The 22415-nt window shown below is 44.4% G+C and overlaps 1 protein-coding gene across 1 annotated transcript; it reads left to right on the forward strand.

Moving 5' to 3' along the window:
* The first annotated feature begins 1123 nt into the window (after positions 1-1123).
* Positions 1124-17480, forward strand: LOC126013408 (dimethylaniline monooxygenase [N-oxide-forming] 2-like). The gene is made up of 8 exons (XM_049776495.1): positions 1124-1255; positions 10267-10455; positions 10886-11048; positions 13075-13217; positions 14368-14567; positions 15608-15966; positions 16330-16402; positions 17057-17480. The coding sequence occupies exons 1-8, from the start codon at positions 1124-1126 to the stop codon at positions 17406-17408; spliced, it is 1611 nt and encodes a 536-aa protein (XP_049632452.1). The 3' UTR covers positions 17409-17480.
* The last annotated feature ends 4935 nt before the right edge of the window (positions 17481-22415 follow it).

Here is a 22415-nt window from a genome sequence, read left to right on the forward strand (position 1 = left end):
GAAATGGCATCAGGGTACCTAGAACCAAGGGCTCATGCACAAAGCCCCTGGCAACACATAACCCAGACCAACATGCACAGGGGCTTCATTTGAACAACACCAAACCTTCCAAGCTAACGCAGTGCTAATAACTGAGTTTACCAGCAAAGGGAGACTCTCCAGGTCAAGAGCAAATCCCCAAGAAAGTGGAAGACTCAAACACCCATGAGGTCTTAGAAAGCTCCAGAACAAAGCTGGTGTCGGCTGCTGAGAAAGCCAGGCTGGAACAGGAATGCAATTTCCAGAAGCTCGGGGCCAAAAACTGAGTGCTTAACCTTTGAAATGAACCTTTTTTTAGAAGGAAAACAAATCCATCAACCTGCACAGTACTTGCACATCCTTTCTAAAATGAGCTGCTGGGGAGAGAGCTAGAGAAAGCTTCTCCAGATTTGTCAACCATAGAATGAACACTGTCTATAACCATCCTAACCTGACTTTGCCACTGAGGGTGCTTCCCAGACAGAATTTGTACATACATAATCGCCACAATTGTAAAAATGTTGTTTCTCATGAAGAGCCTTGGAATATGAGCTCCTGATGTGATGTCAGGGTGTCCCAGAGTTCCTGCAGTTCCAGCTGGCAGAGTCATGAAGGAGGAAATACTTATCCCATTGTTCACTTTACTCATTATAAATGCTTCCTCAAGTCCCGACAACGCTTCTGCCTGCGCCCAGCTCACAATGAACAGAGAAAACTCTTTCACCTAAAACACAGCAACTCCAAAACAGAAGCCAAGGTAAAAGGTGGCAACTGGGAAAGCAAGGGTCCAGGCAGGATGAACTCAGCACACTGCAGAAATGAGCTGGAGGTTTGGCTTTCACCTCAAGTAGCATGTTATTGAATCATTGGGCTTTGCTAACTGGGTTGTTTTTTAATGTTAGACCAAGACACTGTAAACAAGATCTGCAGCCAAGTTCTGGAAACCACTTGGCTTATCTCAAGGGGCACAGAAGCCGGAGAATGACCTGGGGCTGTGGGTTGAAGTTGGCATTATACATGATTCTCTGGTCACTCCACCAGGATCCTCATACCTTCTTGTGGCAGCTTTAGATCCACTTATTGAACAGGTACCAGGCAGGTGACCATGGTGAAGAAGGTGGCTGTGATTGGAGCTGGGGTCAGCGGGCTGATTTCTCTGAAATGCTGCCTGGATGAGGGACTTGATCCCACTTGCTTTGAGCTGACAGAAGACATTGGGGGACTCTGGAGGTTCAAGGTAAGTGGATGATGCTACCATGGTTGCCCAGAGGGTGTGCTAGCTTCTTACAGACCTAGCAAGAACTTTGCCAGGTCTCCTTGCTCAGAATTGCTTCTCTTGGCTATGCAGGAATGGAAGAAGGTGTCTATTTTCGGCCAGGTTACCAGCATGGAAGGGAGTTCTCAGGGCTCAGCAAATGGTCTTGAAGTCCATCCAAACTTTCTGCCACTCTTAACTTAACAGATTAATATTAGAGTCAGCTTTTATAGGATAGAAGGGACAGATTATTTTCTTTTCTTTCTTTCTTTTGGACCACACCTGGCAATGTTCAAGGGTTACTCATGGCTCTGCATTCAGGGATCACTCTTGGTGCTTGAGTGACCATAGGGAATATCGGGGATTGAACCCAGGTTGACCAAGTATAAGGTAAGCACCCTCCCCACTGTACTATTTCTCAAGACAGAGATTCTTTTCAAATCATCTTTTTTATTAATTTTTTTAATATAAACACTGTGATTACAAGGTTGTTCAGACCTTAGGGTTTTGTTTTGTTTTATTTTTCACAGATAAAGTTATTCTTTAGTTACAATTATACAATCTACAACAACCTTCACCTGTGCTCATTTCCCTCCAGTAATGTCAACAGTTTCCCTCTTACCCTCCCTGATGCCCTCTTCCCTCTCACTCACCTTTCTCCGCCTGCTTCTGAGGCAGGCATTTTATTTCTCTCTTTTTTGACACTGTAGTTTGCACTACTGTTAATGAGGAGGTGCCAGGCATGTTCCTTTCATAGTAGACATTTCTTTAATTGCACTCCCTGTTCTTTGTGGCAAGCTTCCTACCATGGACTGGTGCTCCTAATCCTCATCTCTAGTGTCTCTGGATATCATCCCCACACTATCTTTTATTTTCTTTATATTCCACAGATGAGTGAGATTATTCTATGTTTATCCCTCTCCTCTGACTTATTTCACTCATTGTATAGATGTACCACAGTTTCTTTAGTCACTTATCTGTTGTCAGGCACCTTTGTTGTTTCCAAATTCTGGCTATTGCAAATACTGATGCACTGAACAGAGGAGTGCAGAAGGCATTTTTTGTATTGTGTTTTGTGTTCCTGGGATATAACTCTAGGAGTGGTATTGCTGGATCATAAGGAAGCTCAATTTCCAGGTTTTTGTTGTTGTTGTTGTTGTTGTTGTTGTTTTAGGAGTTACCATAAAATTTTTATTTCAATTTGGTCAGAACAGGTGAGATATACCAGAGTCACAGAGAAATATGCATTAACAGGATACAACAGACAATTTCCAGTTTTTAGAGGTATATCCATATTGTTTTCCAGAAAGACTGGACTAAATGGTATTCTTACCAGCAGTGAGAGTTCCTTTCTCTCCCCATTTATGCCAGCACTGGTTGTTCTTGTTCTTTCTGATGTGTGCCAGTCTCTGTGGTGTGAAATAATACCTCATTGTTGTTTTGATTTGCATCTCCATGATGATTTGTCATGGATATATATATATATATATATATATATATTCCCATCTTTGAGCAAATGGTTCTTATATGCCTTATGGAGCCCTAACTTTATTGACCTCTGACCAATAAATCATATTTGTGTGTGTGGCATCTAGTGACACCTGGGATAATTGCTGAGAACTCTGGTCTATAGATGCAGGCATAAATTAGTCAATCTCCAATACTGGCAAAGATGCTGTCCTTTAGAAATAATAATTGAGAGAAAGATGCATTAGAGACCATGTAAAGATTTCAGATTATTCCCTGCCACCACTTTATGAGTATCTCGTTAGGTATGTGATCTTGAATGAGGTACTTATATTCCAGCATCTTGTTTTCCTCAATACTACAAAGAAGTTAATCTCAAGGAGTTCCAATATTCTCACAGTGCTGTGTAGAAGGCTAAGGGAGGCTAAGGAGTATGAAGAACTTCTAACAGACATCCATGAATGTTAGTCACAATAAGTGCAGCAAAGTTTCATACAGGAAGGAACAAATATGACTTGAAGAAGTGAAGTGACTCAGTTTGCTGCACCCAGCTGGAGGAATCAGCACTCAAATCAAGGTTCAGTTGATACCAAGCAGTTAATACCCAACTACTGGCCATGATCTCATTTAGATTCTTATTCAAAATAAATTAAACACAAGTTTTAGCTCATAATGCAAGAGCAAGAACTTTAGGATTATGATGCAGATACATCTAAAGAAGGCTTAAAATCAGAAGGAGTTTTGCAGATTAGAAGTGAAAGATTTGACTGTGTAGAAGACAGACATTAGCAGAGATCATACTGACACACACACACACACACACACACACACACACACATATATCAGGGGCCCCCTACAAGCTGCCCGGCAAGGAGAAGGCATGACTGTCTAACTGTTGACTTTCAACTGAAACCCATGCCAAGTAGGATATTTTTTGGTTTTGGGTTTTTGAGCCACACCCGACAGTGCTCAGGGGTTATGCCTGGCTCTGTGCTCAGAAATTGTTCCTGGCAGCCACAGGGGACCATATGGAATGCCAGGATTTAAACCAACGTCCATCCTAAGATTGGCTGCATACAAGGCAAATGCCCTACCACTATGCTATCTCTCGACCCCTCAAATGGGATTTTTTAACATTAGGGTCCTCAATTATATAGACTTTAAGGTACATCAAGGAGGTATGTTGATTCAGAATCTTAGGAATTGAAGAGAATTGATTTTTTTTCCATGAGGCCCAAATGAACCAAAACTTGTCCAAACCACACTGAGGAAAGCCTAGGTAAAGGTAGCACAAAAATAAAATAATTTAAATCTATTAATCCAACTATCCAAGCACACTCAGAGTTAATTACAGAGATATGCATGTTCTTTATGCAGAACAGGTTACACTGTAGAGAAGACACTGGAAAACAGCTTGAGTCACGTTTCTTTTTTTGAATCACGTTTCTTAATTAACTTCTTGTAATGATGACTTGCTCACATGATACTATAAGATATAATAATTATTGTCTTAACCAAATATTTTATGTTACTTGATCAAGTCTCCAGTAGGATTCCATTTGGGACTTCCCCGGGATTTTTTAATCTAAGGAAGAAATATAAACTTATACTATGTCTTATTTAATGTTTAATAATTTACATTGTTGTTTTTAGTATCTGATCTTCCTATCGAAAAGCCAGCTCTCCTTATTTATAATTAACTTTTAGGAAAAGAAGTGAGAATTATTTTGAGGGGACTGTCCAAGAATAGTATTAATACTTTCTGCCCCCAAATAGTTCTATTGCTGTTCTAAGCCCAGTATCTGAATTGTTAGAAACAGTAATTCCTCTTTAGGGGGTATAAAAAAGTCAAAGTTAAATTAATTAAGCATTACTAATTATAGAATAGTTAAGGCTAAAACTCTCTGGGGCCCAAAAACAATACCTTAGTTCAATCTCTCTTGAAATTGTAAACACTTCCCTCTATCCAAAGCAAACCAAGAATTCCTTATAGAGTAAAAACTACTCTGTTTTGCATGAGCAAAAATGGACCAAGTCAGGGTTTTGATGGAAGCTTTGTCCTTTGACAGCTCTGCCATCCAGGATCAATTCTGATGACATCTTACTCCTTCAGTTCTGATTTACTCAATTTCCTTCTAAAAATCACAAGTTAAAAAGAAAGATTCCGGGGCCGGGCGGTGGCGCTAAAGGTAAGGTGCCTGCCTTACCTGCGCTAGCCGAGGACGGACCGCGGTTCGATCCCCCGGCGTCCCATATGGTCCCCCAAGCCAGGAGTGACTTCTGAGCGCATAGCCAGGAGTAACCCCTGAGCGTCACCGGGTGTGGCCCAAAAACCAAAAAAAAAAAAAAAAAAAAAAAAAAAAAAAAAAAAAAAAAGAAAGATTCCTTGATCCCCTCCTAACACAAGGCTCTCTGGCGCTCCCTACTGACAGCCCTGGAACTGCAGAATGTAGTGTACAGTTGTAACATTTTCCAGGGAATAGAAATAAGAGAAAGGGGGTTGGGGGGATGAGAGAGGAAGGAAAGAAGGGAGAGAGAGAAAGAGAGAGAGGCCCCTCAAAAGTGGCTATTATAGGGGCCGGGAAGGTGGCGCTAGAGGTAAGGTGTCTGCCTTGCAAGCGCTAGCATAGGATGGACAGCGGTTCGATCCTCCAGCGTCCCATATGGTCCCCCCAAGCCAGGGGCGATTTCTGAGCGCATAGCCAGGAGTAACCCCTGAGCATCAAACGGGTGTGGCCCAAAAACCAAAAAAAAAAAGTGGCTATTATAATCAACCTTTGTATATACCTGGAAAGGAAACTGAGGTCCAGTTGACCTAGGGGATCACGGGGTAGTGAATAGTGAGGGTTCTTGAATCTAGGTCCTCATCTTGCTGCTTTGCTATTTGAAGGGAGAGAAAACTGCATGTTCCTCCAGCTCCTTTTCTCTGATACTCCATGGAAAAACGACCAGAGACACTGCCTTTGTTGTTTGGGGCTTTAGTATTCGGAAATAAACATACTCCCCCACCCCACTCCAGCTATCTGTATGCAACTGTTTTCTTTCATATTTCTCTCAGAGGCTTTAGCAGTCTTTGGTTTACTTTCTCTAGATGAGCTCTGAAAAATCATTTTCCCTCTGGTCATGTGGTTCCCCACTAAGATCCAGAGTTTCCAATAAACCTCTGGAGAGCCAGAGAGATAACACAGTGGTAGGGCATTTGTCTTGCAAACAGCCAATCCAGGATAGATGGTAGTTCAATTCCTGGCGTCCTATATTGGTCCCCCGAGCCTGCCAGGAGCAATTTCTGAGCACAGGGCCAGTAGTAACCCCTGAGTGTCACTGGCTATGACCCAACCCTCTCCCCTGCCCTCCCCAGAAAAAATAACCTTTGGAGAGAATATGGTGCTTGGGCCCAGTGATACAGGAGATCTTCAGAGGTGCAGAGCAGTACTGGGGTGTCAGCACTGGGAGTTAGAGTGAGGTGCATCTGGGAATAGAAGGTGAGACTTCACGTGTGCAAAGTATGTGGTACAACCCTAGGAACTACCTCTTTGGCCTCTCAAACCACATCTTTTTTTTTAAATTATTATTGGGGGGGGGGTCCACACCTGGCAGCACTCAGGGGTTACTCCTGGCTCTATGCTCAGAAATCACTCCTGGCAGGTTCAGGGGACCATATGGGATGCTGAGATTTGAACCACTGACCTGCATGAAAGGCAAATGTCTTACCTCCATACTATCTCTCCAGCCCCATCAAACCACATCTTAAAGCCAGTTTAGAACCACAGAGACTGTATAGTGAGTAAGTGAGGTCGTGTATGTGGCCAATCCATGTTCAATCCTTCGGCACCTCATATGTCCTCTACTCACCCCAGCACCTCCTCCAGGAGTCATCCCTGAGCACAGAGCCAGGAGCAAGTCAGGAGCATGGCTGGGTGCGGCCCCACACAACCCAAACCCAAAACAACTGTGACTAGTTTGGAAGATTAACACTAAGGTTAACTCTAGTTAGAGTCCTATAAAAACACCAATAAAAGTAAACATGTCTTGGGCCCTGCAAACAAAGCATTATGTACTTTACTCATGTTCAAGCTTCAGAACAGTTGTTTAATGTTAAAATGATTAATTATTCCCATTTTACGAAAGGAATCTAAGAAACTGACTTGTGAAAGGTGGTAGAATTAGGAATTAGTCCAGTCTGTCTCCAACCCTCATTTAGCTCTGACTGGACTATTCATCCCATTTTATGAGCTTGAGTGAGGGGATTGAGAGTATTTCTTGGCTTCCTGGAAGATTTCCCATGCTGATAACAGGATTATATGAGGATCTCAGATGTTTCATTTTGCCAAGAACATTGTGTTCAATCATTCTGAAACATCAGGAAAGAACTTACATATCATTTTGAGTCAGATGCAATTGGAAGTTAGTATTTAAAAATAAAAGTTCCAAAATGTATCTATCCAACAATCAGCTCACAGTATCCTTAAGTATGTGATAGAAACCTTTTTCTGTTCTAACACAATGCCTTTGCATTTTATCACTGTATCAAACACTAATTCTGGCCTATCCTCATCTGTCTAGTTTTTACAGGTCTCTTGAAATTATAATTAAGTTGTTGTTGGAACTTTGATTCTAGGCTAGAAAAATTAAGACATTGCTTATAGGGGAAAAAAAGGGCATTTAAAAGCTGATTGGTGAGTGAATAGATGTAAAGATGGATGGGTGGATGGGAGGTGGATGGGACTGGAAGGGTAGATGGTACATGGAAGGATGGATGGATAAATAAAGAATGTGTGAAGAAAGAAGATCTTTACACACTAAGACCTATATTTACCAAAGGTTCTACATATTATTCTTTTGTTTGTTTGCTTGTTTGTTTTGGGGCTATATCCAGCAGTCATTTAGGGATTACTCCTGGCTCATAAATTATTCTTGACAGGCTCAGGGGACCATACGGATGCCAGGGATAGAACCCAAGTAGGTCATCCAGGTCAGCTGTGTGTAAGACAAATGCCATATTGTTCCAGCAATATAATAATAATACATAGTATTCTCTTTTGGGAGGAGTCACACCCAGCAGCACTCAGGAGTTACTCCTGGCTCTGCACTCAGAAATATCTCCTGGCATGGGGAACCATATGGGATGCCAGGATTCTAACCACCATCTGTACTTGATCAACTGCAAGCAAGGCAAACACCCTATAGCTGTGCTATCTCTCCGGCCACTCTTACATATTATTCTTTTTTGTTTTGTTTTGTTTTGGGGGCCACACCTGACGGCACTCAGGGGTTACTCCTGGCTCTGCACTCAGAAATCACTCCTGGCAGGCATGGAGGACCATATGGGGTGCCGGGATTCGAACCAATATTGGTCCTGGGTCAGCCGCTTGCAAGGCAAACACCCTACCGCTGCGCTATCTCTTTGGCCCTGTACATATTATTTTTAATAATAATAATAACATCATCTGAGGACAAATTGTTCTCTCTTTGACTCTGTGACTTAATGACACAGCTGATAAAACTGACTTTGGAACAACTGAGAGGTCTGGCAGAGGGTTCTGCTCATCAAGGAGGCAACTCCCCATATTTAATCTTTTCTTGGCTTTTGGATATGTGCAGCTTCTTGTACAGATAGTGAAGGAATAGTGTGTCTGGTCCTTCAGGTCCAGAACAATTAACAGTGAGCTGAGATCTATGACATTACCAAGGACTTTTACTTCTTCCTTAATAGCACAACCAGCAAGAATATAGATTCTAGAACATTTCAGGGGCTGGAGTTCAAGAGAGCTGCCAAGTTTAGGCTCACGCCTTTGAATTTTATAGAGATGGATCTGGGCCTCTGTCAAACTCTGAAGACTAGACTCCCATTTCTAGCCCAGTCTGCCTCATTCATTGTAGCCATAAATCTAAGGGCCCTTGAGCTAATAGTTTAGCAGGAAAGGAGCAATTTCCTCTGCTAACAATGAGAAAGGAATGTGCAGTGTGGTGCCGGGATTTGAGTTTAAATTTTACTTTCCTTTATTTACTATCCTGTAGAAGAGATAATAATTCTATTTGGCTCCAATTCATCTGAGTTCCCAAAACTTTCCCATTTCTTGATGCCCTAATGCTGAGCCTCTACAGCAACGAGCTTGCTCTCCTCTCTCTTCCCTGCCTACCACTGCCAGGTGCCCTGCATGCTTCTCCAGAGAGCTATTTCATGGCTCTGGTGACCAATGGGAAGCCTGTTGGCTCAGAAGTTCATGTTAGGGGCATCAAATAGCTATACTTGGCTCATGTCAAGATAGCTTGGAAGTAAGGCGTTTGCCTTGCATGCAGAAGGTCAGTGGTTCAAATCCCAGCGTCCCATATGGTCCCCCGAGCCTGCCAAGAGTGATTTCTGAGCAGAGCCAGGAGTAAACCCTGAGCGCTACCAGGTGTGACCCAAACCCCCCCCCCAAAAAAAAAAAAAAAAGATTTCACGTTATGGTCTTTCTTGTGGTTTAAAACCCCTCTTTAAGAGATTGGAAACACAGCCACTGTACATGCCTCTGGAGAAACTGAGGCACACTCCAGACTAAGTTTAATGCTGGGTTACGCTGGTTGCCTTTATCACTGGAGGAAAGATGCATTTACAAAAAAACCATGAAGATGGGATGGTGCTAGAGTAAGTAATAGGACAGCTGGGAGGGTGCTTCCCTTGCACACAGCTAAATCAGGTTTGATCCTCAGATTCCCTGAGCACTGCCAGGAATGATTCTTGAGTACACAGCTAAGAGCAGGCCCTGAGCACTGTCAGGTGTGGCCACCCCAAAACAAACAAACAAAAAGGGCATAAAGATGGGAGATTTAATTTTAGATATAAATACTCTCTCTCTCTCTCTCTCTCTCTCTCTCTCTCACACACACACACACACACACACACACACACACACATACACATACACATGCACACACACAAAGAGCTGGGTCTAATTTAAATTCTCTAGTATGTTTTTCTACCCATAACCTAGGGAGGGTTGATTCTGAGAGAAGTAGAAAGGAGGAGGAGTTGGGACTGGATGGATAGCACAGTGGGGAGGGTGTTTGCCTTGCATGAAGTCAATCTGGGTCTATTCCAGGCATCCTATATAGTCCCCTGAGCACCACCAACAGTAATCCCTGAGTGCAGAACTAGGAGTAATCCCTGAGCATCACTGGGTGTGAACCAAATCCAAAAAAATCAAAAGAAAATGAAAGAAGATGGAAGCAGTCTCCCCCAATTCTCAAAAGGGGCTTCTCGTCATAACTGACATTTAAAAGGCAGAGATAGGAACACAAAATACCCTTTGTTGTACTCAAAATAAGGTCCTTTTGCTAATCTCTTCTCTGGAAACAGCTGCCTAGGGTGTAACATTGGGAAATGGATTCCCCCAACTCCATGCTTTCACAGCCTTACCATCCAGATGTTTCTCTTCACCTTAGCCACAAAAGATCATTTCAAGTGTGAGTTAGATAGAGATGAGGAGCAGGAGATCACAGCAGCTGCTTAAGATGCCGTATCATTCTTGCCTTTGCTCCTTTAGGAAAAAGTCCAGGATGGCCTGGCCAGCATCTACCAATCTGTCATCACCAACACCAGCAAAGAAATGTCCTGTTTTAGTGACTTCCCAATGCCCGAAGACTTTCCAAACTTCCTGCACAATTCAAAAGTCCTGGAATATTTTAGGATTTTTGCCAAAAAGTTTGATCTTCTCAAATATATTCAATTCCAGGTATTGGTTTGTTGTTTGTGGTGTGTGTGTGTGTGTGTGTGTGTGTGTGTGTGTGCATATGTGTGTGAGTGAGTGAGTGAGTGAGCGAGAGAGAGAGAAAGTAAAAGAGAGAAAGAAAGAGAGACAGATGGGGAGACAAAAAAAGGGGAAGAAAACAAGGCATTCCTTGACTAAAAGCAAGCAGGAAATCCTGAGAGAAGTCTCATTCCCTCTGATATCCCACAGTGAGCAAAAAGGAAATCAATCCACTTGTTCAAGTTGAAACAGTGAATGATGAGTGGTGGAAAGCTGCAGTGTGTGGGTCTCTGCTTACAGCATGGTGTTATCCATATAGACAGGATCAAACCATCCCTGTGTCTGCCCCTAGGACTCAGAGCCTCGACCCTGCTGTGTCTAAGTCACTCTCCCCTTTTCTGTGTTCACTCTGCAGACAACTGTCCTCAGTGTGAAAAGGCGTTCGAATTTCTCGTCCTCCGGCCAATGGGAGGTGGTCACCGAGTGCAAAGGCCAGGAGCAAAGGGACATCTTTGATGCTGTGATGGTGTGCAGTGGCCACCACATCCTGCCTCACATCCAGCTTGAGTCATTCCCAGGTGAGGCCTGTGAGGAGCTCTGGCCTTAGAACTGGGCATCCTGGGACTTGGCTGCATTGGAAAGAAAGTGGGTCTCAATGGTTGCCTCTTAAAATAAGGTCAAGAGATTGTCAGGAAGCTGAGAGGTCACAAAGCCAAATCTAGGGTCTTCCTGACACTGGGCATCCAGGGACCTTCGCCAGAAGCAAAGTCTTCCTAGGACTTAAGAGACTCACCTGGGTGGTTCTTGGTTTAGCTGCTCTAGGAGCCAGGACCTACAACAGCCACTTTCTTTCCTCCCAAATGCCTGAGTAGGCCAAGTCAATGGGATTTTTGCTTCAGCACCAAAATATAAACAGAGAGAGCAGAGTGGACAGAAACAAACTAAAGCCTATATACAACAGGATGGAGGCCTCATGGAAGTGGCAGGATAGATGTCACTTGTCTTCTCTCCTGGTCCCCCCACCCAAGCCCTTCCTCTCCTTTCCCAGTTGTCAGAGATCATCTGAGCCAGAGTGTCCAGGCCTCCCTAAGGGCCACCTGAGGTTCTTGTTTTGGTTTTGGTTTTGGCCCAGGAAACCCTATAGGATGCCTGGGATCGAACCTGCATTGACCTCATGCAAGGCAAATGACCTACCACTGTACTATGACCCCGGTCACCTTCCTGAGAAACTGAAGCCTTCCAAAAAGTCCAGTAAGACCAGACCATTCCACTGTGGTCCATTTGATTTCATCAGAAACCTAGAGATCGGGCCCGGAGAGATAGCACAGCGGCGTTTGCCTTGCAAGTAGCCGATCCAGGACCAAAGGTGGTTGGTTCAAATCCCGGTGTCCCATATGGTCCCCCGTGCCTGCCAGGAGCTATTTCTGAGCAGAGAACCAGGAGTAACCCCTGAGCACCGCCGGGTGTGGCCCAAAAAAACCAAAAAAAAAAAAAAAAAGAAAAGAAACCTAGAGATCTACTGACCTACAACCAGAATAAAAACCAACTAGAGGGCTTCTAAAAACCTGATTCAAGGGCCATAACAATAGTACAGCAGGTTAGGAGTTGCCTCACATAAGACAAATGTGGAGTTTGATCCTTGTCACTATACAAGTGACACAATCCCTTTATCCCAAGTTCTTCCAGGAGTGATCCTTGAACATAGAGCCAGAGTAAGTCCTGAGAAACACCAGATGTGGTCCAAAGAACAACAATAAAAATAAAATCAAAGATGATTCATGACTTGAAAGTTGGGGCAGCAGGTAAAGTGCTTGCCTTGCATATAGTCAACATCGGTTTGTTTCCTGGAACTGCATATGGTCCCCCAAACCCTGTGAGGAGTTATCCATGAGTGCAGATCCAGACGTAAGCCCTGAACACAGACAGGTGTGGCTCTACAACATAAACAACAACAACAACTAAGTGTAAAGTGCCCCCCCCCCCTATTTCCAACCCATCGACAGAACTTGCATCATTTATAAGTTCCAAGGTGACCCAACCACAGTTGACCAAGGGACCAAACAGTGAGAACTAATGATAAAGATTCTCTGACAAGCAATCTTTCGAGATACATTAACAAAGTCATAGGTTCCTGGGGGCAGGTCCATTTAGTGACAATTTACAGCAAGGTAGAAACATGTCTCAAGTCCTATCTATGGACCTGGTTTTAGGTTGTTTGGCTTTTGCCAAATAAGCATGATAAGTAATATTCTAATTACTGCATACTTATGTAATATCACTTCATGATGTTTATGAGTAAATGCACTAGAACAGGCAAGTATCATTCAGTTTAAAATAGCATTTTACTCTCAATCTAGTCATCAAAACCATTTCTTCCCCTAATAAATCTGTAAACTGCAGCTTCTGAAATAATCTCCTTGGTCCTGTAGCAAATATTTTAGTTTATATGTCTTATACACTCTGTATTTTGAATTTGTCGATTAGCCTGGTGACTGTAGAAGAGGAGCAAAACAGATGTTTGGCCCAGAAAGGAAACGCTGTTCATTACAGTGCCATTGAAAATAATGTCCTAGATCATAAACTTCTTTCTTCTTCCTGCTAAAGGCATCGAGAAGTTCAAAGGCCAGTATTTCCACAGTCGGCAGTACAAGTTCCCAGAAGGGTTCGAGGGGAAACGCATCCTGGTGGTTGGTATAGGGAATTCAGCCTCAGATATTGCTGTGGAGCTGAGTAAGAAGGCATCTCAGGTAGGAGGCTGGGAGGAGGTGGGGAGGAGAGGGAAGAAGGGCAGGGTCAAAGTCACTGACAGACAATCCAGACTTCGTTGCTCATTAACCAGTTGGGTGGTGGTGGGTTAATTGACTGACTGAGCTAATTAGTCAACCCAATGTTTGGCTTGTTAGTTGTTCAGTGAATTGGTTGGTTTACTGGTCATTGTGCTTCTCCGAAAATTTGTAAGTCGAAAAGTCAATGTAGGGGTTAGAGTGATTATGCAGTGGTTAGGCTCTTGCCTTGCACAAGGCCAACCCAGATTCAGTTTTTAGCATTCTATATGGTCCCTTGAGCCCACCAGGAATAATCCCTAAGTGCACCAGGAATAATCCCCGAGCACTGCCAGGGATTGTTGCTCACAACTACAACAATAAAAAATCACCTGTAGAGCTCATAGATATTTTGAGCACCACTTGAGAGAGCATCCCAAAAATATTCTTGTGCTCCTAAGGTCTTTCAACCATTATTCATTTTTGTACCTACACAGAATGATATTGAGAAGCAACCAAAGGCCAAACACTACAGCATCACTGTGGGCTGGAGAGATAGCAGGAGATAGGGCATTTGCCTTGCTTACAAAAGGACAGTGGTTCGAATCCTGGCATCCCATATGATCCCCTGAACCTGCCAGAAGCGATTTCTGAGCATAGAGCCAGGAGCAACCCCTGAGCACTGTCAGGTGTGACCCCCCCCCAAAAAAAAAAAACCAGCAGCATTGTTGGGAAGAGCAGGAAACACATCCCTTCTGGGACAGACCTCAGTCAATATAGAAGTAGCAGAAGGTCTTTCCCTGGATTCATTTATTTTTCATGGGCTGGACCCACACCAGAGTCCCCAGTCCCCAGCCTGGAATCTTTAGGCTGTACAAGACTTTACATGGCATGGCCACCACCACAAAGCAGTCCTGGCACACCCCTGCTTAAACTGATCACAGACAGAGAGATTCATGGAGATACTTAAGCAGAACACAAAGAACAATCCAAGTCTGTCCAGTCAGTGAGAGGACGGCAGCCACAGAAATTCGGGGCAGTGGTATATTGTCAGCTCAGACAGACCAGTTGCTAAATACTGCTTTATGTTGAGGATCATGCCCTGCTTCCAGCTGCTCCTCCTTTTGCCCAGCAGGTGTTCATCAGTACCAGACATGGCTCCTGGGTCATGAGTCGCATCTCTGAGAATGGCTACCCCTGGGATTTGATATTTCACACCCGCTTTAGCACCATGATCCGAAACATCCTGCCCAGGTCGATGCTGAAATGGATGATGGAACAGCAGGTGAACCGCTGGTTCAGCCATGAGAATTATGGTCTGGAGCCCTACAACAAGTAAGACTGGGGTGTGTCTCCTGCACTCACTGGCTGGTGCCTCTCTCAGCAAAGAGCCCTGTTTCCAAATCCAAGGGGAGCACAGAGGAATGAATTTGGTTCCAAATGTGTCACTGTTTACACAGCACATCTTTAGGAAGGAAATGAGGGAAATGCCACTCTAGGAAGTAGACAAGGGCCTCCTGGACAGAATGTTCTCATAGCTAGAGCTGTCCAACAGTGGAGATGGTGAAAGTTAAGCTACCAACTTTTTTTCTGGGGTGGTGGTGGTGGTAGTGGTGGTGGTGGTGGTGGTGGTGGTAGTGGTGGTGGTGGTGGTGGTGGTGGTGGTGGTGGTGGTGGTGGTGGTGGTGGTGGTGGAAGATGTGCCCCCAAGACTCCAATGATTGTTATTTTTTTGCTAACTCTACTTGGGATAACTTTTCCCAGGGCAATGGAGGTGGGGTTCTTGAGAACATGCTGTTTCTTTGCCAGGAGAGAAAAACAAAGTCCTGTTGATCTCAAAGTTATACATCATAAGACTCAGAAACTCAAGTAAACATTATGAATGTTTATTTTTCTTTTGCTGATAACAGGGAAAAAGATTTAAGAAAGAAAGCTTGCAACAGATGTCATGTGATGGGGTGCTGTAAGACCTATCTCCAGCCTACATTTCTTTTGCTTTTCTTAAATAGTTCTCAAATCTACAAAAGATAATTTTTGAAATACAATCAGACTTAGCCCTATGCATATGGCATCCCATACAAAGACTTCAGGAATATTTTTGGACCTTAAATATTCCTAAATATGGGGCTAGAGTGATAGTACAGTGGATAGGGCATTTGACTTGCATTTGGTTCACCTAGATTCACTCCCAAGCATTCCATATGGTCCCCAACTCCTCCAGAATGGATACCTGAGCACAGAGCCAGAAATAAGCCTTGAGCACAGCTGGGTGTGACCCAAAAAAGCAAAAGAAGATGTAAAGCACTTTTTTGTTCAGAGCCAACCCAAACCTACATGAAATATGCCTCCTGAGCATTTGCTTGTGATTGTTCCAGATACCTACTGAAAGAGCCTATTCTGAATGATGATCTCCCCAGCCGTCTGCTCTATGGGGCCATCCAGGTGAAACCCAGAGTTAAGGAATTCACAGAAACGTCGGTAATCTTTGAGGACGGGACGGTGGAGGAACACATTGATGTCATCGTGTTTGCCACAGGATATACTTTCTCCTTCCCCTTCCTTGAAGAATCGCTTTTTCAAGTGGGGAAGAATCACATGATCTCACTGTATAGATACATATTTCCTCCTCAACTGGAGAAGCCAACTCTTGCCTTCATCGGTCTCATCCAGCCCCTTGGTCCCATTTTCCCAACAGCAGAGCTTCAAGCTCGCTGGGTCACCAGGGTGTTCAAAGGTGAGTAGGCAGGAAGCTGTTGTGGCTAAGTTTTTCACAGTTGCTCGAAATCTCTCAATGACAAGTGTCAATCAATGCAAAAACTGCCAAGGTTCATCTCACAAGATTAACTCCCGGAGGGGAACTGAAGCATTCACACAGTAAAAAATGCAGGGCAATGGGACCAGAAAGATGTTCCAGGGATTATTAAGGTGCTTGCCTTGCATCCTGTCCACCCCAGGTGGCATAAAATTAAATTCAGGGGCTGGTAATGTGGCTTGGAGGAAAAGCATTCGCTCTGCATTAGCTGCCAGGAATCAGAGCCTCATGCATATTGGGATGTGGAAGCAAATACACTTCTCAAAGCCTGATCTTCTCTTCCAGGCTTGTGCGCTCTGCCCTCAGAGAGTGCCATGATGGCAGACATCATCAAGAGGAATGAAAGAAGAATTGATTTGTAAGAATGACTTTGTAAGAATTATTCCCTACAGGGCCAGAGAGATAGCATGGAGGTAAAGCGTTTGTCTTGCAATCAGAAGGTCAGTGGTTCGAACCCTGGCATCCCATATGGTCCCCTGAGCCTGCCAGGAGCGATTTCTGAGCATAGAGCCAGATGAACCCCTGAGCACTCCGGTTGTGACCAAAAAACAAAACAAAAAAAAAAGAATTATTCCCTACATAGAATGGGGTTTCCCAAAGGGTAAGACCTGCCTCACCACAAGAGAACCATTTAGCTGCTAATTAAAAATGCAAACTTAGGGCCTGAGCTTTTGTATAGCAGAGAGGGCACTTGCCTTATGTGCAGCAGGCCTGGGTTCCATCCCTGGCATCCTACAGGGTCTCTGAGCACCACCAAAAGTAATTCTTGAATATCACTGGGTGAGTACCTCCCAAAAAAATGCAAACTCAGGAGCCACCAACTAGACCAAATACATTTGAATCTCTGGGTGAGGACAGACACACAGATCATTCTTCTGAGGAGTTGTTGGCTGAATCCCAACTGAGCAGAGCCAAACCTTCCCTCCTGCTTTCAGCAGCTAGGCCAGCCCTCAGGGAGGGTGAGGAGCACTGGACCCTCTGTGACTCGGTTCTTTTTTCTCCTTTCGCCAAGGTTTGGAGACAGTCCAAGTCAGATCCTGCAGACCAATTACATTGACTACTTGGATGAGCTGGCCGGGGAGATTGGAGCCAAGCCTGACATCCTAGGGCTCCTGTGCACAGACCCGAAGCTGGCGCTGAAGCTCTACTTTGGGCCCTGCAACTCCTATCAGTATCGCCTGGCAGGGCCCGGCCAATGGGCCCACGCCCGAGAGGCCATTCTCACCCAGCAGCAGAGGATCTTGAAGCCACTGAAGACCCGCTCCTTGGAGCCCGGAGCCCGAGATCACCTCTCCCTCCTGCTCAAGGCGCTGACACTGCTGGCCATTGGGCTGGCTGTGTGCTTCCAACTTGAGTGGTTCTGATCAGTGGGCAGCCAGCTCGCAGTGCGGGGATCTCTCAAAGGAGAGACAGACAGACAGACAGAAATACAGAAAGACAGAAAGAGAGAGAAGAGAGAGAAAGTGCTGAAGTTGTGTGAAATTGTGTTTGGGATTGGAGAGGAGAGAGGAGCAGAGTGAGGTCATGGGTGGGTTGTGTAAAAGTGAAGGATGCCCCAAACCAGGACCAGAAGCACCTTAGCCTTCCGATTGTCTCTCCTGGGTCAGACCAGGACCACCTGTAGACTCCCTCAGGCTGGAAAGCAGACCCCAGTGATTCCAACGATTGTAAAAGCTTAACGGTGGGTAAATATTGAAATGCCCCGTTCATGACTGTTTGGTCACAAAGTTCTTAGCTGTCACTCCAGGTTATTTGCTTATTGGGAAATTATCCAAGACAGAGAAGTGCCAAGCTCCCAGTCCAATCCCTACAGCAGGGCTCTGCGCACACGCCCTCAGGGATCCAGACTTGGAGCTAAGCAGACAGATGGACAGATGACCATGTGTCTTATCTTTTTGGCAGGGACACTGAGGGAAGATGAAAATCGAGCCTGGAGAGGACTCAAAGGGCCATGAGCAGACTTTGTAGATGGAAGCCTTAGGTTCAATCCCTGGCACCTGGCCTTTCTCACACTTCTGAACACTCTGAACACAAGTTGGGAGTATCCCCTGAGCACCGCTAGGCATGGACCCAAATCAAACAACTTAAAACAAAATGAATATGTCATAATAGCTAAACACACATCTTTTCAGTACTTATCACTCTAGAGATTGTATACTGGGCACATTATATAAGCACAGACTATACCATTAACTCAGCAAGTCAGTCCTGCTGCTTGATTTGCTTTACTGATGGTAAAACAAAGACCAGATTGATAGATTCTCATACTCAAGACCACACAGATAGTCCTGCCTACGTGGCTGAAATAAGAATCTAGGTTCGTGTGGCTCTCAAGGTGAAGGATGAGACCTCACCCCATACTCAGCTCATTTAGGAAACCCTCCAGTAATGATCGGGTATTTTGCCTCCCTTTATTTGATTTGTAATCAGACATCTACTCCTTGGGAAGAACATTCTTCTTGAAACCATCATTTTATTGCTTGTTATGTATATTGGTTGGCATATTGATTGATTTGTTGGTTGTTTTTTTAAACTAAAGCAAAAAAGTGTTTAAAGGAGTTTCCAATGAGAAACACCTTCACATGTGATTTAAAATCATCACTGACAAGTTGCAAAAGTACTAAATACTGGGAGAGGAAAATATATTCACCAGGAAAATTAAAAGCATTAGAAAGAGTGAGCTTTGTCTTCAGTTGAGGCCAGGTAAATAACCCAGATGAAAGTCACTCTATCGCATTTGTGAAAGAGAGAAGGTTCATCCATTAGAGACATTTTCTTGGAAGTGAAATTTTAAAAGAACACAAGCAATTTCATGTCAGTACATATTAAGCAACATACCAGAAAAGCATCTGGTTATGAAATATTCATATGGAGGGTTCTTTGCCTGACTTGCCCCTGAGACCCACGCTCTTTGCCTTGAATTCAAACCAAAACCTTCAAAGAGAGGGAAAAGGTCAGAGATTAAAGTTTTAGGTAAACTTCTTTATTGCCTCCAAATGATTTCTAGGGAGATCACTTCAGTTTGTATTTCTCCCTTTGGGATCTAGAGCAATATGTTAGTAATCTGTTTGGTGGAATTTCTGTTTATTTAAAGCCCACTGAAATAGCAGTTCTATCAGATTTTTTAAAATGTTTTCTATAAGCATATCCCTTGGTAGAATGAGAAGTGATACATAGATTTATTTCTTTGTTAAACTAATTCCCTCACTTTTACCTAACAAATACTTTGCAAGGCCTTCTACAAATACAAATACAAGGCCTTCTTGCATTTATCAAGCCTTTAGAAGAGGAGATGGAATTCAGCCCCTACCCTTCCCCCAACATATTTCTGTCAATAAAAGTTTATGGGACATAGTCCCACTCTTTCCACTATTGTCTGTGACAGCCTAAGTGACCGTTCATCTTTTGAAGAGTGGTAGGCTGTGGGGTCATCAACACTAACTGTCCAATCTGTGCAAGATATGTTGGCCATCTCGGCTCTCAATACCTCCCATGCCCGTGTGCCTGGTATTGCTCTGCTTTTGCTTGACTTCTTCCTTTAATCAAGGCAAGGGAGTGGCTTTGCTTCTTTATCCTGTCCTACAGTGGAACCCACTGAGAAAGGACGATGCTAAATCAGAGGGTCTCAGGGAGGTGGGGGTGGGCAGGGACAACTCCATGAGAACAAAACGACTAGGAAAGGGATTCCCTTAAACCTTTTTACAAACAACCTTCTCTCTGGTCACCTCTCAGAATCTTCTGGTATTAATTTAAAAACATCACTAGTTTCGGACTGGAGAGATAGTACAACAGGTAAGGTGCTTTCTTTGTAGTTGGTATCCCATTTAGTGCCCTAAGCACCACCAGAAGTGATTCCTGAGCTCAGAGTCAGGAGTAACCCCTAAGCATCATCAGGTGTGGTCAAAAAAAAAAAAAAAGACCTAATAAATTAATTAATTTAATTTAAAAATTAAAACAGCACTAGTTCAAGTCTAAGATGAAATTCTTAACATTGGGGCAGCTCGTCCAGATAACCTGATGCATCCCCAGCTCTGGCCCCGATCTGCCTCAAAACATGGTCTTAGGGAATGGATAGAAACCTCAGTCCTGCACTAGATTTAATTCAGACCCACTGCTTTCCTTGCATCTCAGGTTTGATGAGCTCCCAGGAAGATTTTTTTGTGGGGTCACTGAGGAGCTAATGACTGGGAGACTCTCCAAGATAAACCACCTTGGGAGATTAGTGCTGTTTTCCTGCATGCTGGTGGGGCATGCAGGAAATTCCTCCTTCAGGTCATCCTGGAGGTTTCCGGCCAGTGGGCACATGCCTTGTTTTCTTCCGAAGAGGTTCTTCACTGCACTCACCAGCCCACCCCAAAACTTTCCCCAAAGTGGTTCCTTGCTAAAGGGACCTCACAAACCTTTCATTTCAATGATTGTCCTCTAGGCAGACACCTTGATTTTTCCCCACCCACAGCCAAACATGCATCAGTGATTTTTTTTTTTTTTTACTCAGACCTCTTTTTATTTCTGTGCACTCATCAGTGATTCTTAAAGAGAAATAAAGACCCTTTCTAAAGTAAAGCAGCAGGACTGTGACATGTTACCTACTTTCAGAGAATATGTCCAAACAACCAAGAATTTAAGAGCTCAGTGCAGTAAGAACTGCACTGTTACGAGGATGGAAAGAAAAATCCTTTCCTGTCTAAATTTCTCCTGAAACCTAGCTGTTGGCTAGGTTGCATGCAGGGAGCAGGAACTGATTTCCAAGAGGCAGAACCAGATTCCCCTTCCCAGTTCCCCCAACTATTCCTGTCCACTTTCTGACCAGAACTTATATTAGTGGAATTAAGCCAAAGGTGCTCCTGAGATCAGACTCTTCCTAATCTGGCCACTCTTCCAAGCAAGACTGTGTGCCAAACTTTAATTAAAGGAAATGCCTGGGAGAGATTAAACAGCACAGGAAATGGGTGGAGGCCAGATCCTTCTGACCACCTTGCTAGTCTGTGCTGTTTGAGGGACAAGGGGAGGTGTTGGGGACAGGCTGGAATAGTCTACAACGGGGAAATGTCCTCCAGTGAATGCCCAGCTGCCCTCTAGGTCCCCCAGAGACACGCATGGGGCTGGGATCTCCACCCCAGCACAGCTGTACCACAGCCTTGGAAGCCGTAGTGAAGCTGCCATAGGTTCCCATCACTCTTCTGAGCCTTTTGAACCAGTTGCCAGCTGCTTTCTCCATCAGTTTCCCTGCTTCCTCTTTGCTACTTCCATGCCCAGCAAATCAGAAAACACAGCTGCAACTTCCTCTTCCTCTTGGGCCAGTCTGGTATCTCTGGTTAATTTTCCATGGGAGCTCCTCATACTATTTTTTTCCCTCTGCACCCCTGAAACCATCTTCTCTCCCCAGCCTCCTTACCCAGTGAACCCCCCCCCCACCCAGTTTCCAGCCTCCATGGCTTGGTGCTTCTAAAGATGGCTGGAGGACACAAACTGGGCTCTAACCAGGACTTCGATTCTGATGGATCTTTCCTAGCCTACCACAAGGATTCCATCCTCCCTAAGGACTGGAGCCAGTAGCAGCCCTTTCTCTTAGGGGTTCCCTACTAGCCTCCTTATGGGAGGTGACCTCCACCGGAGTTGAATGAGAGGCCTGGATAGCAGCAGAAAACCATCTGTACCCCAGGGTTGCAGAATAAAGCAAAGAGCTAGATGAATGGGAGGGACTCTTGAGCACAGAGCCAATAGTAAACCCTGAGCACCACCAAGGCCCAAAACCAAGCTGGAAAATACATTATCTCAATAACATGCATCATATCTATGTGGGCACTGTGAGGTCTGTGCCTTTTCTTTGTCTTCTGTGGACACCACTATGATTGATGATTGTGTTACTAATGATGCTAAAGATGATGTTGTAACACCACAGTGGCTGGCAGCATCTCAAGATCTCTAAATTCTCTTTTCAGCACCACATGGTTAGAAAACAGTGCTCTGTGATCATAGGTTTGGAACTTTTCTGGGGTGGGCACACCCAGTGATGCTCAGAGCTAACTCTAGCTCTGCACTCAGGGATCACTCCTGGCAGTGCTCAGGAGACCATCTGGGATGCCAGGAATCAAATCCGAGTTGGCTTCGTGCAGAGTAAATGCCCTCTCCCCTGTACCATCACTCTGGTCTCAGTATTAGAACTATTTTAAATCAAGGAAAGTGAAGCTTTAAAATTCACTTTTAGGGGCCAGATCGGTGGTGCAAGCAGTAAGGCATCTGCCTTGTGTGTGCTAGCCTAGGATGGACTTCGGTTCGATCCCCCGGAGTCCCATATAGTCCCCCAAGCCAGGAGTGATTTCTGAGCACAGAGCCAGGAGTGTCACAGGGTGTGACCAAAAAAAAAAAAA

Source organism: Suncus etruscus, chromosome 7 (assembly GCF_024139225.1).
Source record: "Suncus etruscus isolate mSunEtr1 chromosome 7, mSunEtr1.pri.cur, whole genome shotgun sequence".
NCBI lineage: Eukaryota > Metazoa > Chordata > Mammalia > Eulipotyphla > Soricidae > Suncus > Suncus etruscus.

Excerpts from the sequence above, each read along its gene's own strand:
- LOC126013408 (XM_049776495.1), top strand. The coding sequence starts at position 1,124 with ATGGTGAAGAAGGTGGCTGTGATTGGAGCTGGGGTCAGCGGGCTGATT. Across the intron at positions 1,256-10,266 it reads GGGGACTCTGGAGGTTCAAG|GAAAAAGTCCAGGATGGCCT; the intron begins GTAAGTGGATGA and ends TTGCTCCTTTAG. Across the intron at positions 16,403-17,056 it reads AATGAAAGAAGAATTGATTT|GTTTGGAGACAGTCCAAGTC; the intron begins GTAAGAATGACT and ends CCTTTCGCCAAG.